Here is a 27496-nt window from a genome sequence, read left to right on the forward strand (position 1 = left end):
TGCTAACATTGTCGTAACCTCTAAGCGAAGAACTTCGAGCCAAAATGATCTACTGCAGCGGGATAGGCAGAGAAGGAATTACTTGTACCATCTAGCACATACTTTTGCTACAATATTTCAAAATCTTTGTTTGCCCAGCTACGGAAGGAAAAGTTTTGTCGAACAAAAAGAAACTGAACGTGCGGCGGCATTGAAAACGGAAAAAGCTAAGGAAAATGTGAAAGCAAGAAACTGAAACTTTCGCAGGCGAAATCGTAAAGAATTCAACTAATAAAAATCAGCCACTCAAGTGCGAAAAAATCGCGAAAAGCATCATCAAATAATGTGCCACTCAAGCCGAATGCCAAGCGTGTCCAGCTCCATCCCCAGCTCCAGTCCTTATCCAACCGAAAGACAAATAGAAAACAAAAGTAAAATGTAAAAGTGAGTTGAAATAAAACTATGCTACGGGTAGCTGGCGAAAAGTTGCGCCGCCAGCCCGAAACCCCAAAATAATACAAAATTGGCAGAGAATGCAGCCACACGCCCACCAAAACGCCCCCTTTGGATATACGTCATCAGGCAAACTTCGATGGGTAAGCCGAAGCATTGAAGCGCCATCTGTCTTTCCTTTTGGATGAGGCGGTGGGATGCGTGGGGCAGTGGGAGGGGTTTGCTGATGCGTTGGCCACATATTTCCGCCGCCACGAAGCGTGCTAGGTATTTACCCAGTTGGTGGAAGCGTGTGTGCGTAGCGGAAAAGCAATTTTCCTTTGTGTCGTGCTCAGGTTTCAGCTCGGATTGTTTTCGTCGTCTACGTTTTCCGAAAGAGTTTTTCGTACGCGCTGCATTGAGCTGGCAAATTTGTTGCAACAGAAATAAACACTTTATTAAATGCATTGGAATAAACGCAGCCGAAAGAAACTCCTCCTGAGCATTTGTTTTTGTCTATACGGCACATGTGGATAAGCTGTGGGGATAAAAAGTTGGCGGGCTCTTGGCACAAAGTGAATTTGGTGCTAAGCTTTGCTAAAAGATTCAACTGTGCAACGCAGCAAAGTAGAAAAGTAGGGAGACTAAAGAGTCGAGTCAAGTTTTGTAAATATTTAATTTTAATTTTTCTACATATCTATAAAAGAAATGTTCTTTCAGTTTCGTGTAATGCTCGTGTACATGCCTCAATTCAATCATTTCATCAATTTCAGCGAGTATACAAATTATGATTTAAATATTTATTTACTTTTTGCATGAGCCTCCAGCCCAAAGCGCCAGCCTCTCTGATCCCGCACACTTAGGCACACAACTCACACATCTATACATAATCGAAGCCAGGAATCAAATTATGCTAGAATTGAGATTGATTTTTTATTCAATTTTAATGCGACAAACGAAGGCAGATAAACAGACACCGACACCGACAACAGAATCAGCTCTGATGCACACACACACACACACACACACACACACGCACAAACACTTTCACACATATCCCATGGCTCTTGGCCCGTGGGCCGATGGCGTCGGATTCGTTCCTGGGCCCTATATACCCAGTTACAGGGTGCTTCAAATCAGAGTCAAACACGTGGCCATGGCCGCAGCAGCTCCGCATCGGTGGTTGGGGAGAAATTATAACAACGATGGGACACGGGGGAGTGCCACTGGATTAGGTCGCTGCCGGCTGTCCTCATCGTCCTTATGGGGAACTTTTTGAATATTACAACATAAATCGATTAGCTTCCAGCAGTCTGCATCACATGTGAGTGTGTGTGCGTGTGTGTTTGTGCTTCTCTTTACTTTGTGAGTGTGAGTGTGTGTGCGCGTGTGTGTGTCTTCTCACTGATTGACACTTGAAGTAAAATTTTTTGCTCTCCACTTTTTGCTGTTTGCTGTCGTCCATTGATATGCGTCTGCCACTTGACTTGACAACAGCCAACGATGGCACCGGCGCTTCATCTTCATCTTCAGCTCCGGTTCCAGTTCCAGCTCCGTTTTCAGTGTGTTCAGCGAACTTGTTTGACAGTGTATTCTGCTACCCCAAACCCTCCCAAGCTTTTATCCCACTCTTTATTTTAGATGCCTTGCGACGATGGCAGCTCATCAATAGCTCTTCATAATCATACTGGCAAATTGGCTTTCAGCTGGAGCCTTCGGCTTCGGCTCTCAGTTTTTGGCGTGTGAGGTGCAGTGCAGCGACAACCTCGATTTATAGCATAAATTGGTAGGAAATTAAACATTGAGTGCAAGTCCAAGGGAATTAAGGACCATATCCAGCTAGGCTTATTAATCGCTCAACTGCCGGAAAAAATTGCGATATGATAATTGTATTATTTCTTGGTCAGGACCAAATTGAATATTGATTTCTGGTGTCAGTGGGTCAAGTTAGTTAACACTGGAAATATCTAGTTAAGACAGGTGCGAATAAAATGCGAAAATACACCAAGGCTGCAAGCCGGTTCGAACACTTACTGTGAACCGGATCATAAGTTAAGCCCGGGATCCGAAGCGAATGACTTAGCTTAATAGAGACATTAGCATAAAGCCTTAACCATTCTTTGCTTCTAATATAGTATAATATTTATATAATTTTTTAGTCGAGGTTAAATCATGAGCCAAAACCTGGATTTACGAACGCAATAAAAGCTGGTTCGAGTCTTGAATCGAAACAACGCTTGTTCGTCTGCTTTCGCAGGCCCGATAGAAACAGCTCTGAAATCATTTGAACAAACATTTAATATTTGTCCAACAGATTATCCCATTTCTGGCAGTCGCAAAATTACATTTAAATTTAGATCAGTTCACATCAGCATTAGCAACATGAAGACATCGACTCATCAACGCATCAGCCGAAACTCTCCAATCCAGCCCAAAAAGCATCCAAACAAATCTGCTGAGCAAATATACGCCCAATGGGCTCAACCTCAAAGCAGTCAACAGACAAACTGCAATTAGTGCACACAAAGAGCAAATACGAGCAAATTATTAGGAGAATACGAGCTAAGGGTGGCTTCGTGTTCGATTCTGCAGTTCTCCATCTGTAATTTTACACAAATCAATAGCAATGCGTCGCGAATTCAGTTCCAAAAAGGTTTGCGAGTATGTGTGTGTGTGTGTGTGAGTGTGTGTGTGACAGACAAATGGAGGGTCTACCTGGGCACAGGGGAATGAGTTAACCGTCGAAATCAATTGTCTTGACAACAGACATCAGTCCAAATCCTATTGTACAATATTCAGTCAATTTTTGCACTTTAAAGAAGAAGAAGAAGCCACAGCTCTTTCGGCTTTCTAGTCCAATTAAATGCACAGAAGGGTTCGCCGGTAGATCCATTGCAATTCCGCTTGATTGTTGTAGTCCTTTCGCTTTTTTTTTGTTTAATTTTTTTTGTGGCACGCTCTGCTGCGCTACCTGGCCGAGAATTGAGTTTCATGCTTCGTTGAGCAGCAATTTGTTGTCGCAGCAGTTAGCTTTGACTTTATCTCCAAGCCCATCGCCATCTCGATCTCCATCTCCATTTCCATCTTTGTTTCCACTTCCATGTCCCTTTTCAGTTATATTTCCATTTGCACTTTCGCTTGGCACATGGCTTTAAGCTTTAACTGAGCACTTTCTCTGGGCATCGTGCAAATTGTTGACATTATTTTCGGCCTCATCATGACCAAGTGTTTTGGCTTTTGTTGTCCCTTTGTGCTCTCCGTTCTCTACGCTGCGTGGGAAACTTTCTAAGCCAAGTCAAGTTCTCATCTGCAGCATCCTTGTCGGCCTGCTTGCCCTTCGGCTGGTCGTAATTATCACGCTAATGAATCCAGTGTACTCGCTTGTAACTAATTGATATGAGAAAGTGCCATGGCTTTTTATTGTTCCTGGGGGTTGAATCTCCTAAACAACCAGCTCATCTAGTTTTTGGGACCCGCTGGTCATGTGTGTGTACTGAGCCGTACGCCATCTGCACGGGAAACTGTGCACGGTTGGTTTTTTCAGAGCTATTTGCATGTGAATCATTTTCTATAGAGCACCCCTGCGTGTACGGTTTCCCCGGCCAAAAATTCTGTTCATATCATACCCATTCGATGCCACAACATCAATATTTATGCAGCTAATCAAGAGCACGCAAAATTAGACTAAAAGGCGAAATGGAAAGAACAACAAACCAAAATCCAATCAAATCAAAGAGTATTCACAGGCCATGCGTCTGAAGGAGGGCAAAAGGAGTGATTCATTGTGAGGGTGGCAAATGGGGAAACTTCATTTGAAATACAAACGTGAATTTGCTTCTGACATTTTCATGGAAATGATGCTTAACTTTTTACTCGTGTAAACTTTGCCTAAATGAATTTTCACGATCTTCTGGCATTGTGTTTCTTTTTATTTTTCGCTTTCAACTTTTGGGGCGCTTTATTTTTATTTTTGTAGCTCATTTTTGGCATATGGCCCTAGGGAGTTAAGAGCTTGTTAAGCGACTTTCTTTCAGGTGTTGGCAATGATTATGACGATGATGAAGATGAGTTTGTGCTCTGCGCCCGCTGTTGATTCCAGTTCCCTGGAGAGTTTTGTCAGCAATAAATGTGATTGTTTTCGCCAAAGGCGCCGCAGTCAAGCCTCGTTATTTATATAAACGTTATTTAGCATAAACAACTTTGCTTAAATTGCACAAACTTTACATAAGCCAGGCGATCTCTACATAGCTGCAATCAATTTCAATTTTAAGCCCTTTACGGCAGGGGCAGCGTTTTTAATTAATCGTCGGATTACCAGGAGCTGCCCAACGGCCACAACGTGAACGTGGCCGCAGTCCTCGAGAGCGATTTACGCTCTAGACTCCAGCTGTCCATTTTTTTCATTATCTGTGCCATTTATTCTATTTTTGTCGCACAACTCAACTAAACGAGCGACAAATTGCCAGAGCCTGTGGCTGCAGCGCGCGCTCGCCCGTTCTTCATCCTCAGCGATGATGAACTTTTATTGTTCCTGGCCGCGCTTAATCCTTTCACGCTTTGTGTCATCAATGCGACGGGTGCGGCAGCAGCAATGGCAATAACAACAGCAACGGCGCCGACCGCACTTCTGATGGATTTTCCGAGCCCACGAATAGTTTGAATCCTCGAATCATGCCATATGGACCAAGTTGGCACTCTAAAGCCATGGTGATGTGTTGCCCATGGCAAAGAACGCAAAAAAAATGAAGAAAATTGAACTCATTTCGTTTTACTCGCATTGTGGTTTGGTATTTTGCACAGAAAATCTGTTTTGAAAACCAATAAATCTGATTTATTGGCTGCCTGCCAGATATCATCTTCACCCATCAGCCGGACCGATAGGTCCTACTCGCTGGCTGCCAATCGGGGCCATCTTCATTTGTGAGCTGAGCGGCAACTGTTTTTCTGCAGTTATGATGAAGTGTTTCGATTTACAATGAGGTTAGATCTATTGTGTGCTTCCATATGCAGATGAGTGGATCAGAATTGGGCACAGAAATTATGATGAATCGCCGGGTGTTAATAGTGTCACAGTTGTTCCTTTGTCTCTTCATCGGTTGCATTTGATGTATTTGCTAATCATCAACCAACAATTTCTATGCTATTGGACCCCACTTCAGATCCTACCCGCTGCCTGCAGCTGTACCCAATTATAATCAGAGTCCATCAGCGATAGCCGAAAGCAAAAGTCATAAATTACAGAAGGTGCTAAAAGCCACACAAACACAAAAATTGTTAAATATAATGACACATTTGCCACATCTCCGTTGGGTCATCAGCGAAACCTGCACATAAAAGGCAAGGATGGGTTCGATGGGAGATTGCTGTTGGGATTGAGGCTGGGATACATGATGTTGCTGTCCATTGGGCAGTAGCCCGACGTCATCATCATCATCATCCTCGGCGCTCTCGCAGTCTCGTTAGAGGCGTAAATCTGCGCTGTGGGCGACGTTATTGTAACAATCAACACCCGACGCGTTAAACACATACGATATGATTACCAGGGAGCGACGAGCAGGCCGTCGCAGAATCAGAATCAGAGTCCGCATCAGGGTTAGAGGCAGAGGCAAGGAGTGGGAGCTTGGCATCGCCTGTAGCGTTTCGATTTTGACCACAGCCATAGCCCATCGGGGTGTTGACAATTCAAACGCAATAATTGCGACTGCGAACCGCACGAGGCTCGACGGGATTCAGAAAAGGTGTGCCCAAGTCCCTCGTCCAGGTCGCGTGTGCGTCTCGCCTTTGGCTCGTTATTTCGTGTTTGACACAATGTCAACTTTGTAATAAGTTTTGCTTTTACTGGCTGCGCGTAGTAGTACGCATAAAAAATTTTGGTAATGGCAGTTGCAGTTGCTTTGATCTCCCCCCAGCCAGGGGTAGTTTTTGCACCCCGGTTAACGAATGGTCGCAACGCAGTTTTAATGAACCCTCCACGTTTCCTTCGTCAGTGCTTGTTACTGATTTTTGATCCTGTTGCCATTGTGGCCATTGTTCTCGCACTCTCGCATTCATCATTTGCCTTTGAATTCGCTTTTTGTCGGGTGTTTATTATTAGCCTGGCAAACACATCCGCACTCGCAGCCGGCGATCTCGAGCTGCCTTTCTCCCCGCTGCCTACCATTGTTGGGCATCTTTCAATGTTGGTTTAATGAGTTGAATATGTCAAATGTCGCCCTGTGCACAAACCATTTGGTATACCCATTGTTGGCTCTGCTGGCAGGGGCAGGCAAATGTAGTCATTAGCATTGGAAATTACGCAAAACATTTTGAGAGCAAAAAAACAAGAATATATTTTACACTTTAACGCGAAGTATTACAGCTCAAAGACTTCTTGCAATAATAAAAAGATCTTAACAGTTGGACGCTGCGTCTAATCATCACACTTCTCATTTAAAGTGCTATCTAATCGCTGTATCTTAGTGTATCTTAGATAAAGTCATGTGGAAAACTGCGGGGTAGACCCTTCTTAGCAGGAAATTCGCATAAAACGCATTAGCATTGGGATACTTGAACAGATGTTGCTGCATTTGAAATTCACAAAACTAAAAGCGAGGCGCAAACAAATCCGCAAAGGCAAAACTTGAAAAGACAAAGAGGATTGCTGGGTTGGCCAACACCTTGCCTTGCTGTATCTAGTACTCGTATCTAAGCACTCTGTATGCTGCCAATGACAGTTGGTTGTTGTCACCCTCTGGACAGAAATTCGCACAGCTGAGCGCTGTTAGTGGGCTGAATAATTCCATAGAATGCGACAAATGCAAAGTGCGACAATGCTCCCCAAACGGCTTAGAGGTGCGAGTCAAGGAAGAAGTTAGCAAAGTCTGTCGCGTCTCTAATGCACATTGGCATTTACATAATTCCCCAGACACGTTGCGGAGCCGAGGGGCACTTGACTCAAGGCAAGCACCCAGAACCAAAATCAGAACCAGAACCAAAACCAGACCCAGACCCAGACCGAAAATCAAAATTAGAGCCAACCCAGCAGTGAACCAAGCCAAATATCAATTACAATCACGCAAACCAAAACACAACACGGACCACTTTAGCTCGGGGACAGCGGCCAGCAATAGAACAACAAGCAAATTAATTGAAATCAATGCAAATGTTCTGGCCCAACCAAGCAACCCTCAAGGGTTGTGCTGTGCTTCGTTCTGGTTTTTCAATTTCAATAGGCAATCGCATTTGTCAGCGGCTTAAGTCCGCGCTCTGGTTTCCACTTTCCACTTTCAGCTCTCTAGATTTCACAAACCCCTACCTCGCCATAGAAGCCCTGCCACAGTGCCATTGTTGTCAAACATGTCAAAGCAATGGCAAACATTTGGGCTGCTTTTAATTTATCAATGCAAGTTGATTCAGTCTTCTTCTATTTTTTTTTTCTCGCTGCCCGCTTGATCTATGGAATCCATTTCGCGGTTTGCTGAGCACATGCAACTCGGCGGCGTTCCTCGCATCAGCAGCATCAGCAACAGCAGATAACGCGCCGATAATCAATGACAGTGTCCTGTGCACAGCTCATCCTTTCTGGCACTCAGCGGCCTCTTTGTGTGATAAGTAACTCATTGGCTCGCTGTGTAGCTGGCGGCGGGCTTTAGCATTATGTCATTCTGCTTTTGGTGAATCCGCGGTGGCTTTTGTGGCCATCGAGCGCTGCGTGGCATATGGTTTTTGCATTTCCTCGCTTTGCTCTTCAACATATGCCACAAAATGTGCGCATTTAAATTGTAAAGGAACAGACTGTAAATTAATGTGTCAATGCATAGATTAGAACAAGGCCTATGTTAGACTTGTTTTCGGTTTTGAGAAGGTGGCAGTGCCCAAACAAATTCATTGAACTTAACAACACAGCTGAACTCTGGCATAAAATGTCGGCAGATATAGTATGTACCCAAAGATTGTCTGTACCAGCTTGCATTCGTTTTGATGTAGTTTATTTCCATATCGAGTTGACTCTTGCTGCTAAGCATTAAAGATATTTCTTTGAAGGTCAGTTATGCCACAACTCAATGCCAATTTCTGATACATCGGGGGCCATAAAATCGTTTGCCAGCACGCGTCGCGGTTTAAAAAGCAATGTCAATAAATTTTCACTAGAATGAATTTATTGGTAAATCCCCCAAATGGCAGCGAGGGCTTTTTGACAGGGCTTCAGGCCACGATTCAACTCGTTGACGTTGCGCAAATCGGCGTCGCCTCTAAATGTCAATAAAGAACACATTTTGTTGGAAACGCTTTTTATGTCCAGGCCACACAGTCAAGGAAATCAGGCCCAAATAAAAGCATAAAAGTCTGGCAATTGCCAAGTGAGGCGCGCGTCGTTTGGCGACAGAATAATGACACGAAATAGCATAATTTGTGCAACAGACGAGCCACGGGCCACGAGTAACCCCAAAAGGTTAGCCAAGAGTTAACGCCAACAACAATAACAAAATGAAAGTCAAGGAAGCGCCTTTCAAATTGCCTGATTTACTAGTCGCTTGGGGCCAACGATTTTCCAGTTCAGAATAAAAGGAATAAAGTATGCTCCAAGGATATGCGAATACATATAGCAATTGCCCACATGTGGTGGCCCGGCCAACTAGCAACAACAAAGAAACAAAAACGAAAAAATATATACAACAAAACAAGGAAATAAATATAAAAGTGCTTGGCAATAAAATTTGCGTAAATAGTCCAATTTGCATTGAATGTTGCCTTATTTATTTTTCGACTTTCTGGCCGAGCCCCTCTCCAGAAACGGAACCAAAAATGAATCACACTTTGCCCATTGTTATGCTTTGAAATTCTTGTTGTTGTTATTGTTAGTTGTGTGATTGTGTGTGTGTATGTGGGTGAGTGTGCGTATGTGGTTGTGGGTCTTAGTGAAGTGTAAATTTGGCAAATTTTGTTAAAAGCAAAATATACAAAAATAGCCCAGAGCCCATATACAGCAAAATGACGGGAAATGGAAATGTTCAGACATTTTTCTCTTTTTAAATTATCAACGCCCCATTTTGTGTAAGCAAATGGGCTGAGGCGTCTTTATAGATTGGCCGATAGAGCCAGAGCCAAGCATTGTGTTCAAATTATTTGGCAAGACTCCGAAGCGCAGAATGCTCCCAAGCTAATAATGCGACCCCCCATTAGAGTTTTAATTCTATACGCGGTATGCATGTATTCCAATTGTTCCATTGTTTTTATTCGAAACTTTTGCCAGACGAAAATGCTTCAAAGTTTTCACTTCAAGCCGAATCCAATGAAGCTCAGCAATAAACAATCGGTGCTTAAATTGCTGCCAATTAACAATTAACAAGCTCCCAGCACCAAAACGCAGCCAACAAAACTTTATACACTTTTTGTTTTTTTTTTTTTTAATAATAAGTGCGCATTCAAGGAGTCTTTTTTTATATATATAAATCCTGTTAGTTATTAATGGATTCCAATATGTAAATGATATGCTATAAATTTAGGCCAACACGCAATCGACGCACAATCGATTGATGTCCACAGAAATTACTCTGGCTCTATAAGCCATTTAAATAAAGCGACAAAACAATTTAATTTCACACGCACAAAACGCAATTTAATATTGCCCACGAAAATGTTCAGCTAATTACACACACACTTGATGTACATCAATTAAGTGCACCGATTGAAAATAGTTTTTATACAATATTTAAATTGATCTAATTAAACGTGGTTATGTACTTGTCTCTCTAATTGCTCGGCAAAGAGATCGTCAAACTTAAATTATTTTAGTTTGATGTGGAATCCGAATATAGGTTGTCTTTTTTATAAAGTATTCCGATTCTTAAGATATTGTGCTTTAAAAAAAAAGCAAAACCATTTAAAGCTAACACACTCACACACACCCACACACTCGCCCGAACACATTAACTCATCAAAATTAACTGAGTTATTAGCTCGTTATCTTTCACACTTAATATTTACACAGTTGGCTGTTGAATAGCCGTAGCACATCAGCTGGTAACCAGGAAAAGGCAATTACAATAGGTCAGAATGCTCTGCGTGAGCATGCCCAACTAGAAAATACCCTCAAAATTACAAACACACATATATTCCATCCGAATCGAAATAACAAAGTCTAAAGACCTTCAAATGCGTAATCCTAGGCTTAAATTCTTAAAGAAGTTAGGTGTTGCAGGGGTTGTATAGTCGGGATTATTGAATGCTTTTCTGGAGTCGATGTGCCAATAAAAACGCATTCATACGGAATGGCACGGCCGAAGACAAAATCCACGAATAGATCGACTCGAACCTTGATGCTGATAATGGAAAGATTACTTGTTTTGTCTATGACATACATCGTGACAACTTTATTATACCCTTTGTTTGCATTTTCAGTGGGTAAAGAGCATAAAATGAGACTTGACAAAGTCATAGAAAGGAGGCGTAGGGGCAGTAGGTGGGCTCAGACTGTTGCTGCTTGTTGCTTAAAATTCAAACAATGTGTTGATGCCTTCACACCAACAACACATGCATAATTAATATGCAAAAGAAACAAAAAACAACAACAACAGCAACAGTTGAGGCAGTGGCAGCAGCAGCGGCAGCGGCAGAAGGGTAAAACTTTTTGGCCGAGCTGGAAAATTGAAAGGGTTAGCATACTTTTCGGGGCGGGATGCGGGCATCGTTAGACGACATTTTGCAGCTCTGCTGCTGCTTCATTATTACAGCTTCCGCGTCAACATTATTTCCGCAAACAGCAACAACTACATTCAAGCACACCAATATACACACACACACACATACAGTCAGACAAATTCACGCAGTTGTTGGCTCTTTCAACGTTTGCTGTTGTTGTTCTTATTGTTGTTATTATTGCCATGCATAATTCATATGTGAAACGCAACAATAGGTGGCAAAGCAAACGAAGCAAAAACATAACCTCAAACCTCGTGAATGGCAGTGAAAATGGTTTAATTGAGGCTCACATAAACACACTCACAACCACACTCACAACCAAACTCACACACACTCACCCACACTCTATACTCGCAGCCCCTCGAAAATTTAAACTCAGACTCATGCTGCTGCCCTCTCAGGGCATTTACATATTTCAATGCATGCAATTAAGCGTGTAAGGGGTTTGGGTGAAGGAGGGGTAGGGGTAGTGATGGCGCCCTCGAGGTGCGGGTGGCGCTGCCAACTGTCATGACATGGCAAAAAGTTTAATTTTTTGTTCAAACTTTTTCGACGTTTGTTATGTTTTTTCTTTCTATTTTCCAGATAAATATAGCTTCTAACTTTTGAGTTGGCCTGCTTTTTAGCGTAGAAGAGACAGGCTACCCATTTTCTTAATCTTTTTGCTCTTTTTGCCCTGTCTTGCAGGAAAATCACGCCATTTTACGGTGAACGGTCTGAGCGCTAATAACACGCTTCAGCAGCAACAGTATAACCTGCAACAGCAGCAGCAGCTGCAGCCAGCGACTGACACACGCAACATCTACAACAATCCCTACAACCCACAGCCACAACAGCAACAACAACAACAACATCAACAACCACAACAACAACAACAACAACTACAACAGCAACAACGCACCGCACACCTATTTAAAGCGCTGGCTGCCACTGCTGCTGTGAGCGGTAACAATAGCTTGAACCATCCGTATGACTTCTCTAACTCATCCTCATCGTCGAATGCCAACAACGAGCAGCAAGGATCATCATCTTCAGAAGCAGATAATGCGTTTTTAACTCATAATAACGGTGAGTTATCAGTTACATATATTACACATATAGATATATCCTTGAACCCTTTAAGCGCAATCATAGAAATCAAAGCTGTCAATTATAAGCACCTTCACGGGAGAGATAAGTTTAAGCCAGGGCTACAAACGCAACGAAGAAAATTGCCCCTGATTCGACTGATTTGGCTTAGCAACTAGTTTGGTTTAAGGTTCGGATATAAGTGAACAAATGAAATTCCGACTTTTAGCTGCTTTAGTTAAAACCCCGTCTGCAGACTTGGCAACACGATTTAATTTGATTAGGGTACTAACAGTTTCCTGTCTGCTATTTTATGATGCATCTTTGACGTTAACTCCCTAGTTACAAATTGAATTGAAGCTGGAGCAATTAAAAGGAAAACTTCCGAGCCTTAAGTAATATTTCCACTCTTGCATAATTTTTACCTCTGCTGGCACAACAAATCAAAAAACTTGCTCACCTGCCTGTTTGGCTGGCAGTTTGCCATAATTTGCACGCAATTTGCATTTCAAGTGGCCAATCCCCCAGACCCCCCGATCTACGTTCCGGATCCTGCAGGAAGCTCCTCTCAATGCTCAAGTTGGCCACTAGCCTTTCCTTAACTTGCGACTGCCTTCTAATTACAGCACAAAAATGTACTTATGGCTCAGCCTCAACCCAATTCTCAGTCCCAGCTCCAGATCCAGGCTGGCAAACTTGGCACCCAACGTGGCAGCAGCGGCAGCGTGAAATTAATGTGAGAGCTCATAATTTGTTAAGGGAAGCGTATAGAAGACAGAGAGTCTCTCGATGAGGGTATGGGAAAGTTTGTTTAGCTGCAAAAAAAAACAGCTACAAATTACAGGGTAAAACGCTTGGCAAAGGTGTGGCAAATTATGGCTAAGATTTATGTGGGTGCTGCACCTTGTTATGGCCGAGCATAATAATGGAGGGCATGCTGAGCATGAAATAGTTAAACTAACTGCTTTATTTGATTCTATTTCAACGTGGAACTGCAATATTGTAAATATTAACATGGGGTCACTTGTGATCCAAATCAGATTTTGACTTCCTTAAACGGAAGATTCTCCCATTGGGCTAGGGAAAGCTGGAAATCTCATATTCAAGTCGCCCGTAAGCAAAGCCAGTTTAATGTGCGTGGCCTGACTAAAGTTTCATTGGGCTTTCTCCTGTTTGGATGCATTATCAACAAATCATTGGAAGGCCGCCCGTTTGGGGCAGCTATAAAATGTGGCAAAGTGCAATTGCCGCACAGGACAATGCCAGGCGGGCAAAGATGCCGCCAGTTATGCAATAAAAATCATTAAAAAATATAAATATGAAAGCGGCAAGCTAACAAGGCGCTTGGACCCACATCGCCCTGCCTTCGATGTTGATGAAGCCATGGAAAAAATTGAAAATCCTTGCCAAGCAACGCGTCGGGTAACAAGAAACTAAACGAGCACCCAGCGCCATAAACTTAAATCACGATTAAAAGTGTGATTATCCTTGTGGCGCTACAAATCGCCGCTGCAGCTGACAGAGCACAGGGCAGGCCAGACGTCGGCCACTAGACTGGGACAACAGCGTCCTGGCTGCTAGCTTGTTGTAGCTTGTTTGTTGTTGCAGTTGTCTGATTTTATATCTTTATAACCAGGCGCGGCTGTGGATGAGTAGTCAGAACAATCTCAATCCCCGAGCTAAGGTTGGAGACTGGGCTCGAGTCCTTGGTTAGCTGCTGCTCTGTTGCCTTTGTTATTCTGTTGTGTTTATTATACCCTGCACCCATTTATAACTATGTTAGAAAGGGTATAACGATTTGGTTTGCAAGTATGTTGTATAGTTTCGTTTATAAATTTATTTAAATATTATCTTTTGACAAAAGTTATTCCCGGTATAATTTACTTTAGACTTGTTAAAGGAAATACCTACATGTCTAACTAATTACGACAAGACTAACAATAATGTACGTGGCTGAGAAAGGTACAGGGTATATACTGCGCAGAAACTTTCTGTTAGAGGCAACCCATACTTGTTTTGGCTTCTGAATGGCCCGAGCATACAGCTCAGCTCCAAGACCGTCAGCATGTGTGCACGCACACCCACCACACAACATGTCCAAGTATCAACAGCCAACTATGAGACACACATGCACATATGCATATATTCTAGTATATGTTTTGCGAAAGAGATAGTTGGCGGCGCTGAGAGTGTTAGACTTTGCCATAAGAAGTTGAATTTAAAGAGAAATCTGGGTAGCTCGTGTGCCTAGTATTATAAAAATAGGTAATTGTTTACATTTTTCTCTGTTTCCTTAGTCAAAGTAACGAAAAGCCTTTTACGCAATCAAAAGTTAGGGAAAGTATTATAAGGATTCGAAGCGATTTGGAACCCTTTTATGCCCTTATATATTTACTTAACAATGGCAGCTGGAAACCGAAAAATAAAACTACATTTAAACCGGAATTAAATTCTTGGCCATTGTCCCTTTCTGGGCTGTGTAGAATAAAGCATTATTAGCAGTCGCATTTTAAATAAGTACGAAAAATCAAAGCGAAGCTCCGTGCATATGTCCAGAAAGTCCATCAATTGTTTTGCAAGTCCGGCTGCCGCTACCCTAAGCTGTCAATTGTGCTGCAGACTTTTGCCAATTTAACGAAACCGAAGCCATCGTGCTGTTCCTGCCTCGATTTCAGTGCAAATACAAACAGGCAAATGCAAATAAACAAGGCGTAGAAGGCCTATAAACAAAGGAGCAATCGGTGGTGGAACCTCAACCCCAGACCTTGCTGTCCTGTCGGACGGTCGGCTTATCACAATTCGCCCATCACACGACCAAGTGGCTGCTCCTCTCTCTCTCTCTCTCTTTCTCTATCTCTCTGCCTGTCTGTCTGTCTGTCTGCCCATTGGATTTAACCCCCCCAACATATTCTGGCATTGGACAATTGACTCTCGTATTTCAGTGATGAACTTAACTTATGTCAAAATATGCGATAAGTAATCCTTTTTGGCTGCGACAGTCGGCTGCCTGTCCATCCGGCCAGCTCCACTTGTCCATGCACAGTCAATTCAGGCCTAGACCTGGGCCTGTGTAAATATTTTGCTTCTAGTAATAATATCGTCGGGGGGTAAGTTGATGGCCTTACCAATTTTGTACATTTTGTACATTTGTCACGAAATCTAAAACAAAAACTTTATATATATTTTCCTGAGTGTCCGTAATGAATTGTGACAGAACGGACGGATGGACATATTGACAAGGGGAATGCTGGATAGTGGTCAAGACATCTTTTGTTTGTCCTTCATTTGGTGCCTGCTGTCAGGAAGTGGATCCAAATATACCCAATTGATTTATTTTTCTAGTGAAAAACTAAAAAGATTTCCAAATATGAGACTCAATTGTGGATTTTCTATTGAATAAATTGTTATGGAGACATCATTTTTTCACCTTGCTATAAATTTGAGGATACACATAATTTTTGCTATCGTCATTTTTATATAATTGCGACAATTTCATGCTTCCGCCTTCCGCTTTACACACATCCTGCCTCCTTGCACTGCGTCCTGGGGGACATGTATCTATATATTTGACCTGTCTTATCGGTGGCCATCAGCCCCTGGGGCCATCAACCTAAGCCAACCCTAAGGGTTCTGGAAAACCCCAGTTTTACGCCGAGATTCTCAATTAGGATAATCTCCGAATGACTACGCAAATATTGGCAAAATTCGAAAATTCGCTGCAGACATTTTGTCAGACGTTTCGGGCAATGCATTCGACACGAAGTAAGTCACTAAACGACAGGGTCCTGGTTTCTGGTCCTGTTTGGTTTAGTCTGCGTCCTCCCAACTGCTTACATTGCCTTGTAACTGTTATTGTTGTTGTTGTTGTTGTTGTTTTTGTTTTTGCATTTGTAGAGGCATTGCCGCTTTTCAGATTCGGAGTTTCCAGGCAAATAACATTTTCCGTATTTTCAGATGAAATGCGTCTCTTGGGGGCGGACTGCATGATTGGGCATGGTTGGGTTTTATGCGAAGGGGCGTGCGGATGGGTCAGCTGCCCTCTATTATATGCACATAAAAATAAATTCCAAGACTTTATTATGCCCATGTACTTGTCATTGTCGATGTGTGTGCAATGGACTGTGCTTTCATGGGGGAAGAGTGAAGCCTGCAACAGCAATTGCTGTTGTTTTTGTTCGATGCCCGGACATGGGTACTGGGGACTCGGATGTGGGTAATGCAACTGTGGGGGCGCGTTTAACATTTGTGCACGTGTACGTGTATGCTGCAGTCACATGTTTAATTTTTTGCCAATGCCCAATTGAATAACATTCGAACGCTTCATTGAGTAACATCGGTCCTGTAAACTATGTAAAGTGCATAACTATTATTTGGTGAGCCGTTTGATAAAATCCTTGAAGATTATTCCAGCTATTGAATTAAGTTGTATTGTGTTTCTTTAGTTTCACGACTTTCTCTAATACTTAGACCCCCTCAGTCACACAGACAATCAATGTTCGTTGATCTGCATGTGCCAACTTTAAAGTGTCCAGCTCGGTTATAAAAACGGCCAAACGGACAGTTGGGGGAACACGCCTCAATGCTGCTCAAGAATATAGATATTTTATGGGGTCCGATAAGCTTTCAACGAATTCTTACGTGCATTTGCACAAAATCGTTTGGGCCCATTTTGAATGGGTTGATGGTAGAAAAACATGTCATCTTCGCTGCACTTTAGCTGACTTATGTTGACCCGATTCGCTTTGAGCTGCCCAATCGTGTATGACTTGCCAAATCAACAGAGTTCATTGGAGCACAACGAAACGCCTACTCAAGTCTTACACACACAAGAATACACTTATTGACACAAACAAAATGCCAGTTTGATGCACTAAAAAGCCTCAAATGGTAGACGACTTTCGGGCGCTGCACTACTGGATACTTCCCGACAGGTAACAGAAACGTGCCGCCAAGATGGCTGGAGGACGGAAGTATATCCGCGCAAAAAAACAAAGTTAGATACGAGTCAGTAAGCCAAAGATGCTTATTGATAGGCCGAGTAAGTTTTCAAGAAAGTGCGCCTGAGTGTCTGCCTTAAGTTTAGCCCATTTGTGTAGAATGCAATTGTAATTTGGTAATGTCGAGTGCGGACTCACAAAGCTCGAGCTTGAGCGCGCCATCTCATCTTCAATTCACATGAATACATTTTGCTCTTAAGTATCCAAGCACTTGAGCATGCCTTTTGGCTGCTGTCAAGTGGGAAGTTGTGGTCAGGCCATTATAACTTATAAGTCGGTCTGCCCACACTCTGGCCGCTCTTGCTGTCGCTCCATTCTGTCGCTCAAGTGGCGGTTGGCAAATTTTTGGGCATGCCATTTTCTAAATGAAATTCAAACTGACATCGTATCAATTTAAATCAAATGAAGTGCACTTTTTGTTCAGCCCGGCTGCGCTCGAAATCTGCTGAAATATTGAGTGCATCAGAGCCACAGTTCAGGACAGGCCGGAAAGCAATCGAGCGTGTCCTTTAAGTGCTGAACCAAAAGTGGCATTAACTTTAACATAGTTTTGGGCGGCATACAAGCTGCAGTTGACATAGTTTTCAGTAGTTGCCTGTAAGCCAGCACGTGCAAAAGCCAGCTCTAGCTTTAGCTGAAGTTCGAGTCGTGTTGCCCAGTTAAGGTTGGCTTTGGTTGAGCTGCAGCTCATTACGTGGCCAGCAGCTTAAATGATGTGACAACTTGCAGACCAAATTAGAATTTTGTGCCAGAAAGGTGCGCACAAAAGTATGCAACAGTACGAGAGCTACCGGCCGGGGGGCTTAAACGAGCAGGGGCTGCAAACACCTGACCAATTTACGACCCCAACTACAGCCGGAAACGATGCCAGCAATTTAATGAGCTGCCATTTATATAAAAAGCAGCAAAGTGGCCAAAGGTGGCCAAATATTTAGCAACATTGCGGATGCAGACAGGTACAGAGACAGACAGAGACGGAGTAAATGAGAGAGAGAAAGAGTGAGAGTGTGTGAAAGAGTCACAGAGACGGAGAGAGTGAAAGACTCCTAAGGGCACTTGGGGCACGGGTGCTCACATGAGTGCTGCTGCGAGTAGCGGGTCCGTGATTCATGCAATTCGCACAGCAGTTGGCCATAAAAATGGCTTAAAATGATCATCATAAACGTTGAGTGAGCAAATATTGCAATAAAAGTAAATGACTGAAGGACGTCGTAAAATATTTATACGTGATGCACACTCTCACACAAGCTTACGCTCACACACACACACACACACACACACACCCACACACACACGTTGAGTAGCAGTCAAGTCTCATGAATATCATAAAAACGGCGAGCAATGCTACAAAATTGAGGCAACAACTGGAACAAGTTGAGTAAAATATGCCAAGCAAGCAGAAAAAGAATCTGCAGGGGGAGAAACCGAGTGAAATTTTGACCTAATGATGAGTTTTTACTAGCAGGTGAGCAAATTGGAATTAACTTCGAGCGATGTACCTGCAAGTATGCTATTAATAAAGCGCTATTAGTACAAAGTGTACAGTCCGTTTATAGTTGGGTTTATAGTAGCCTCGCTGTTATAAACTGAACTTTAAGATAGTTGCAGTTAACTCACACCAAAGCTCGTTCACTGAGAAAAGCTGAGCTATAACAGCCGGAAAGTATTTGATGCCATAAAACTGTTTACAACAGGGCACGCTTAAATATAATTAACAACTTTCAATGTTTTTCAAATTGAAAAAATCAGGATTTTGTAATATTTGAGTATCGATAAATATTTAAATTTATATATGGGAAAAATTCTAGATAAATCACAGAAGGCTCTACATGTTTGAAATTCCATCGCTCAGCTTACAGTCATTCGGTCGCCTCAATTCAGAACTTCCTAACAGGTTACATGTTATTGAAAGTCGCTTTCTGTCTGCTACCCCAATTACTAGCAGGGGTTGACTGCTGTGCTCCCGCTCACAGTTAGTGCTCTCTCATTTACTACCCCTCCTGTACTCTTATCTCTGCTACTTTGCAGAAGTATCGTTAAGTTATAAACTACCCCTTCCGTGACAGGGGCGGTTAGATAATGTTAAATAACATAAGGATATCTGTAAACGGCTTAATGCTATTAATGTTAAAGTAATGCTATAATAGTGCAGAGCTCAAAATGTTATTTCGCAAGCTGTAACAGGAAGGCTGCCAAAAGTTTTGTTTTAAGTTAAGCTACAGTTGAAGCTGAAAATGATTTTTGAATAACTCTATATAGCATTAACTCTATTAACAAAACAGATTTATAACAGCTTGCTTGCACTATAAATGTTATTCAACATACTTATGTTAAAAGCTTTTAGCCACAGCTTTAAGCTTTCAATGTACAGTCCATAAACTTAGAAGGGGAAACTGACCCTATATTCTGCCCCTAAAGAAGAAAGCTCTAAGTAAGCTCTTCGACGAAAGTTTGGCCCCTATAAGCTTGCTGCAAGCGGGGCGACTCACAAAGTTTGTTCCTCATTAGAGGCATCGGCAGCCATTTACTCGTACACACACACACACAAACACAGACTCGCACACACACCTACACGATAACGAATTCTCATGCTGCTGCCGCCATTCGGGCTGCATTAGGTGCTGTCCGCTGCTATTTTGGCCTTTGCATAACTTTTATTGTGTGCGGCAGCCAGCCAAACACAGCTGGCGAATTTCGGTTTTGAGAGCAACGGCGAGAGCATTCGGTACTAAATTCTCGTCTCTGCCGCTGCCAGCGTCGACTGTTGCTCATCTCCGAGTGTATCTGTGCATGTGTGTGCGTGTATGAGTGTGTGTGTGTGTGTGTGGGCGCGATTGCTTGTCGGCAACGGCAGCCTCGACAGCGGAGACGACGAAGCTGATGCTGAAATGTGGCCGGTAGTCGCATCGTCGCATCAGGCTAACGCCCCCATAACGCATCGCATTCAATGTGGCAAGCGCAACAATGAGCTGCTGCTGCTGTTTCTGCTGCTGCGCCTCTTCGCCAACGCCATCGACGTCGTCGCCATCGTCGTCGTCGTCGCAATCGTCGTCGTCGTCGTCGTCGCCGTCGTCGTCAGCGTCGTCGTTGCTGTTGTCGTTGTCGTAGTCGTCATTCTCGTGTCGTGTGTATACAATTTTGCATTAATTTTTGTTGCTGCGGCCAAGTCTTAACTGCAGTTTAGCGTACATTTTCAAACGACGTGCTTCGAAATGCCGTCCAAATGGCCAATATTGCAAGTGCAGTGAATATCAAGTATACGCCGCCAGTTGCAAGCGAACAATGTGTGCTGTCCAAGTGTCTATAGTTGCTAAATCATAAAGTCATTTGGCGCCAAAAAACTCTTTCCAAGTAGCCATCACAGTGCAGTAGGCTTGTGTGTGCTTCAGTGACTGTAACAAGTTGGCAAACATAACGCTCCAAGGAAAACCATAATTTTCACTGGTGTCAGTATGCAACAAGAATTTGGGCCTTTTTCCTAAGCGTTTTACTGGCTACTTACTGCACATTTGACTAGAGCTTAGGGTGTGTGTGAGTTTGTGTGTGCGTGTCAGACTTTTGACATTAAAGCTTTCCAGCTATCGCAGTAATTTATTTGCGTTTTCTATACTACTGTTGCTTTCATTTTTCGTTTCCGCTTTACGTTGCGTATGCTGAACATTAAGTTTTCCAGTTATATTTTGGTTTGAAATCAGCTATTTTTTATATAAAATTGTAATTTTTAAAGGTAGCGATTCCTAGGAGATAAATGTGCAAAGCTTTCGCTAGAAACTTTAATAATTCATTTAATTATTATATAAATCAGCTTAGTCTATTTGTTAATATGCATGTATCGCTCTTCGCTCTTAAATTACAACACTTTCCATAATATAAGCAGCCGGAGGCGGGTGATAAAGTTGACTATGCGCCGATTCGACAGCTGCCACGCACATAATTCGCGGGCAAATAAGACAAACCCTCAAAACTAAAACTAAACAGCGAAACTTTCTCAAATAGCCGGCAGCGCCTTTTGTTACTTGCTTCAACATATTCAAAATTTAAATTAGCAATCAAACAGATAAACAAAAAGGCAAATAAACAATGAGCGCCTGCTGGTAATGTGAAGGCAAATAGGGCGAGGCCGTGGTTGTAGTTTATATCCCAAAAACTGATCGGTTTCAATATAATAACATAAACAAAATCAAATTTGTATGAGAACCACTTTAAATTTTACTGGCCACGCGAGCGGATTTAATCACCCGAAACTAAATGAAAATGTCGCCTGTGGTTCGGTTTTTGTTTTCTCGTTGCCTGCTGCTACTAAATGTACAATGAAATTGATTGTCCCAAAGGTAAGTGACTGCAAGTTAATGCAAAGCCTAAGATCATTTAACTGTTAATATTTATGAGGTAAATCTACTCCCTCAGATGTCTATGCATATGTTGCACCCACACTTGTTGCACAAATTTATATCCCTCGCATACATATTTATATATCTACATTCAGACGGCCACAGAAAATGAGTTATTTTGTGGGAGATTCTCGCCAGGCACTCGTTAAGGCGTTGAATGCAGGCTTTTAACGCATTTGCGAGACCACAAAATGTACGCAGCTATGAAGCCTGCCTGCTGCATTACTTATCAAATGAAATAAATACGAGAAAATGCTGGAAAATATTTAATCAATAATGCGTGCACATATTTATAAAAACTGTAAAGAGCATTAAGCTCCAGAGTCCCGACGATTAGTTGCCCTTACACATACGCCACTTTCTCTTAAACAAGATTCAAATTTTAAAATGTCTGAGAGAAGAAGAAACATGTTTACAGTAGAGGATGCCTAAAACATAAAACTAATTTATAAAACAAGTCCGTAATACTTCTTGGAAGGGTATAAAAAGAGCACCATAGAGTTTCCCGTTTTGTCTTTTCCATTGGGTCTTTGTGTTTCAAACGCTTTCTGTTGTGCTGTAAATGCTTACACAATAAATTCGTGAAACCATGCAGGAGAGGACTGCAGGGACCCGATATATGATAATATACCAAACATGCTAGCTAACATTCAGATTGTCATACGCACATACATATGCTGAAATGTTTGTGTATGTGTCTATACCCAAGTTTCTTGTCCATTTCGTATGCAATTTACATATTTTCATTTCTTGTTTTGAAAGGCCTCATGCCATGCATCATGTATCTATTAGTCCGCCCCAACAGAAGCTGTGGCTACTCACACAGTTCGGGTGTTAAAACTATTTGAGCTGATTTGGCACATCTTGACAGTTTATTGGAGATTTGACTTCCACAGATGAGATATACACGTATCTCTAGGAGACAGGCTGACAGTGATTAAGGACTTCAAATATGTTAATCAAAATGTGCCAAGAAATGCTTAACCAGTTGAGGAAGATGATTGAGAGCCAGAAATGTATTTCCATTGCTCAATAGCAAAACCTTAGTCAATAAAACTAGACCCATCTGATGGTAAATACTGTATTAAAGCGCCAACAAGCATTATTTTATCTCATATAGAGAACAATTTCATACCTAAAAAAAATTCTAAAATGCCTTTAAAAAAAATGTTTTTTCAATCCGTTAAAAGAGTGTTTCTAATTTGATTAAGCAATTATTATAGGAGTGACAGGAAAATGAAATTTGTTAAAAATTTGTAGGTAATAATGCTGTTAGTTAATCAGATTAAAGAAAGTAATTTTTTCATTCAACTTCAATTATGAAGGCTCTATAGAACTCTAGCTGCCAGTCTCCACAACGCGCGCAGGACAAGATTGACTCCCCATTAGATGGTGTTTAGTATAATATTCTTAATACATATTCGATCCATGCATTTTTCTGCCTGTTGAATAGATTTTGGAACAACTTCTTCCCTTCAACCACTTTTTAATGCTTTGCAAATATGAAGCATTGTATCCGATAGTATCTTAACTTCTTTTGGTTCGGCTTAGGGCATTGCTGGCTCTTCTCCAATTTCAAATTCTTCCTCATATTGCTTCTTTCTTTTTTTGTAAATGCTTTGAATTCAATAATAAACGTTGCATACTTGCAGACAAGTGGAGGGGGAACAGTGTCTCTTGGAATTTTTCAATTTCATTTATAGATGTATTTATTTACACACCTACGTGCATATATCTATATATTTATATATATATATAAATACAAAAATATATGTAGCTGCAAGGCATTTGTTGAGCTGCTGAGCTTCTACTTCATTCGCTTTACATAGCATCTACCTCATATGTGTATATTTATATAGACAACTAGGCGTTTATATACATTATTACATACGTACGCTTATAAAAAGATGTATTCATACGCACGCCTAGTGCTAGTCAGGCAAACGAGCAGGAACCACATGCGATTTGCATAGGAAAAAATATCATCAAGTCGCTGGCGGTTAGTTTGCCTGGCTATGTGTGTATGTGCACACTGAAATATGTGTGTGCATGTGCGTGTGTGGGTGTGTCAGTGCACGAATGCGATGTTGCTCTAGTGATTGTCTCTCCTTGTTGCTCGATTCGCCTTTCTTTTGTTTGCTACTTGCACTCAGCCTGCCGAATGGGCAACAACATTAAAAAAGAATTGTCTAGTTAAACACACTCGACTGCGAAATACCCTGTGCCCAGTTGACTATAAGATTCACGAATATAGTATTTTGTGCTTCTCTGAATCTTAACTCGTATTTATTTGTAAGAATTTCTGATGTTCGTATGTTTCTTGTAACGTCGATCTCAGCTAAGAATTAAGGATATTCGAAGACTTATGCGAGGTGCACATAAAGGGAAAAGTTGAACAAAAATTGAGTGTTAAAAGCTACAAATGAGGAGTTTGCACCTCATCGACTACCTCCAAAAGAAGATCCGCTTTTTTGTATAGCAGATGAAGTTTATCGAAGATGATCAATATTTAGGATGGTTATGAAAACTAAAACATTAAATTATATACGTTTAAGGAATATTTTACATTTTGTCAAGTTTTGTAAATTTATTTCACAAGCAAACATTCTGATAACTCCCACGACCCTGCTAGGTCAGGGTATCTGTTAGTCAGTCATACTAAGAGAGCTACTAAGAGGGGACAGCAAATGCAAAGCCAACGCAAATGTGCTCTGCGTATGTGTGCTTGTCTGTTCTGTGTGTGTGAGTAACTCACACACACACACATACACACGCACACAGTTAAATATACATTTGAATTCCGTTTCAAGTTAGCGGCAACTGCGCAACAAAATAAGCCAACAAAATGTTGAGTGCGACGACGAGGGGAAGCAGCTTGGAAATTATTTTTAAAGGTAAGAAAAATATGTAAAAATTTATCCTTTCGCACATTGTGCACGTGCAAGTATGAATGTGAGTGTGTGCTCGTGTGTGTGTGCGAAGAAAACGAAAAATAAAAATTGAAAAGCTGGCGGCATAGCCGGCAAGCCGTGGTGGAGGCCAAAGATGCTTACAAAAGGCGCCGTGGAAATAAAATAAAAATGTTAAAATAAAAAGCAGCCACAGCAGCAGCTGCCGCCAGCAAAAGGATTTGCATGCGTGTATCTGCACGTGTGTGTGTGTGTGTGTAGGTGCGGACGTTTGCATGAGAACGTGTGCGTGTGTGTGTGTGTGTGTACGCCATTTGCCTTTTTGCCAAAACGGGACGCGGCAATCGGCGCTGGCGACTCTCCCCGGGGAACTATTGTTCTTATTGTTGCCTTGGATATTTTCTACGCTGTTAAGTTGACGTAAAAGGATCTGAGGATCTGCCTGCACTTGCGAGTGGCCCTGCCCCTGTGTCTGTGTGAGTGTGTGGAAAGGTACTAAGCCGGAACAAAGCTCAAAATTATGCAACATATTTTTTATTTTCTTTCCGTGCTCCGAGCGGCTTTCTTGCCTCCATTTTCACTCCTTCCCTCGTTTTCTTTTCTTCTTACATATTTATAACGTATTAACGCAGAAGTTGAAGTGTGGAGGCATTTGCCTTGAGGTCTGCCTCGCCACGCACATAATTAAATTACGTACTTTTCATTGAGATGGAATTGAACTGAATTATGGTAACGGAATGCGATTTTATATTTTAATGCCGCTTGCTCAAATGTGTATTCACACAATTCTCAATTATGAAAAACTCAAAATCAGTCATTCTCTGAGCCCTACAAAGCCTTTTACATTTGTAACTTAAGTATTTTTGTTTATTTCATCTCTTGAAAGGGCTGTAAAGAAATTAAAAGAAGCAGAAAGAAGCTTATACATCTATAATTTTCGAATACTGTTGCGATTCATGAACAGCTTTACTAAAAACGTGATGGGTCTCTCCTCCCGGAGAGTCGCAAGATACAACACAATTTTAGTTTTAAGCTAAATTATTTGATTACCCGTTCAGATATGACTGAATCTCTAGCGATTACCTTTTTTTTTATATTTATTTGGACTTTAATTCGCTAGTTTGTGGTCTGTTTGCCATGATGAAACTTTAAAGTTAATGTCTCGAATTCCAAAACTTCTTTATATTCCTTACAACGTCCGGCTAAAATTGTTCTGTTATGTAGCTAAAACCAAAATGTCCAAAAATTTAATTAAAATTGCCAAAGTTAATTTTGCTGGCACAACAAACACAAAATATTTGCAACTGCAAGAGCAACAACTGCAACTACTGCAACAACAAGTGAAAGAAGCGTAAAATATCTAAATATTCATCCACATACAACAAGAACTCTAGCAAAGAGCCATGCTCTGCAATTTTTCACTGTTCCTTTTGGAACATACACACACACTCACACACACACACACACACACACACACAGTAAACATGAGAGGGGAAAACCGGCAAGGAGACGAAAACTTTAGTTTCAGACTCTGCACTGCGTTTTAAAATAAATTTAATTCAATGTCCTTTCATTCATTCATACAATGGACAACGGCACACGTTGCCTGGCATTGTCCTGCATTTCGTTGGTTGCAAGGTGGAACTTTCTATGCGATCCATTCAAGCATCAGTTTTTGACTTTGGCTATTCAATGCTTATTTTTGCAGTTTTCAAAGCCTGCAAAATGAGTGAAAGGAGCTCCACAACTCACACCAGCGAAAACTTCTCGATGTATGCAAATTGTTGGCGCCAAAGAAATGACCAAAAGCAAAACTTTTTGACACTTAATGAATTGCCGTAGCAGAGTGGGCCCTTACGCCGAAGGAACTGAGTCTGGGATTTCAGATTAGCTACCAGAAAGTGGAAGTGCTTGGCCAAGTCGCATGTTTAGTATGCACGAATACATATACATATTTGCTTTGACATACTTTTAATTGGGCTTTGCTTAGTGAATGGACCAATGGTAATTTCGACGAAAATGTTAAATCTCAAACGATTTTACACATAAATTAGCATGGCCTTTCAGTATTTAATTCATTTATATTAATAATTTACTTTGCGAAACTAGGCCATAAATCAAGTTCGAGCCTTTTTCAGTTTATTACAACTTATTTGCAATAGACCAATTCAATTTATTTTACATTAATTAACATTTTTATTTTTGTTAAATAAGCTGCTAATTGTGCACTCTTGTCATCAGTTCAGGTTAAAACTCGTCAGTTTTTACTCAATTATTCTGTGTATACATTCGATTAATTTTTCTTGCAATAATTTATTGTAAAGATTTTACACCTGTTAAAAAACCCTATTCTTGCTCGTACTTCACTGTGACGCATTTTTAAGTCCGATGCAAAGTTAGAGCCAACCAACTAGCGAGCAATCAAGTTCACATTCATGCTCGGACCCCGCCCGGCGGAAAAACTAACAAAATGTCTGAAGGCATATGGCCGGTCTTGTATGAGGCAATAAAAGACAAAGCGGCGCTCAAGTTGCCAAGCTGCTTAGCATGGAGAGACGAACTTGGCATTCGTTTCGTACAGCTCGTCCCACTTGGCATATGGTCATGCATATTAACAACCTATTTTTATAATGCCAGACGACGCTGGCAGCCTTCTCCTGCCCTTGTGTCCTGCTGGCCGCAGCACCCGTCTAACTGACCAGAACGGCTTTCGCAAATGCCCAGCGCCCATTAGCATGCGATGGGTCCATAGAAGGGGGCTATGGGGCGCGGAGCAGAGAAATCTTAGCAACAGGCACTCATGACTTACTCAAATGCACATTGGCAGGCGTTGTCGAAAGCAGTTCCAAAAAGGAAATGGGCTTTGCTCGCCGTCACCTCGCAACTGGCCATGGACTTTGACATTGGGTCTAAACTGAAAATCGAAGTCGCAGTCGCAGTCGCAGTTGTTGGTCGAGGCGGGGGTGGAGATGGAGACGGAGGCGTAGTCTGAGCTAAAGTAGCTTGGCATTTAAATTCAATCGTCGCATTTCTTATGAGT

General features: G+C 41.8%; 2 protein-coding genes across 2 annotated transcripts in view; both read left to right on the forward strand.

The window, feature by feature from the left end:
- Positions 1 to 27496, forward strand: part of LOC6622406 (probable serine/threonine-protein kinase cdc7) — a 120196-nt gene that overhangs the window by 42732 nt on the left and 49968 nt on the right. The window contains exon 4 of the mRNA XM_032434718.2: positions 11779 to 12159. Coding sequence (XP_032290609.2) covers positions 11779 to 12159 — 381 coding nt within the window. The remainder of the gene's footprint in view (positions 1 to 11778; positions 12160 to 27496) is intronic.
- Ten-m (teneurin transmembrane protein Ten-m) overlaps positions 21006 to 27496 on the forward strand; it is a 332752-nt gene continuing 326261 nt past the window's right edge. Inside the window, exon 1 of the mRNA XM_070208255.1 lies at positions 21006 to 21487. Within this exon, the coding sequence (XP_070064356.1) occupies positions 21460 to 21487 (28 nt within the window). The 5' untranslated portion in view covers positions 21006 to 21459. The remainder of the gene's footprint in view (positions 21488 to 27496) is intronic.

This window comes from Drosophila virilis, chromosome 3 (genome assembly GCF_030788295.1).
Source record: "Drosophila virilis strain 15010-1051.87 chromosome 3, Dvir_AGI_RSII-ME, whole genome shotgun sequence".
NCBI lineage: Eukaryota > Metazoa > Arthropoda > Insecta > Diptera > Drosophilidae > Drosophila > Drosophila virilis.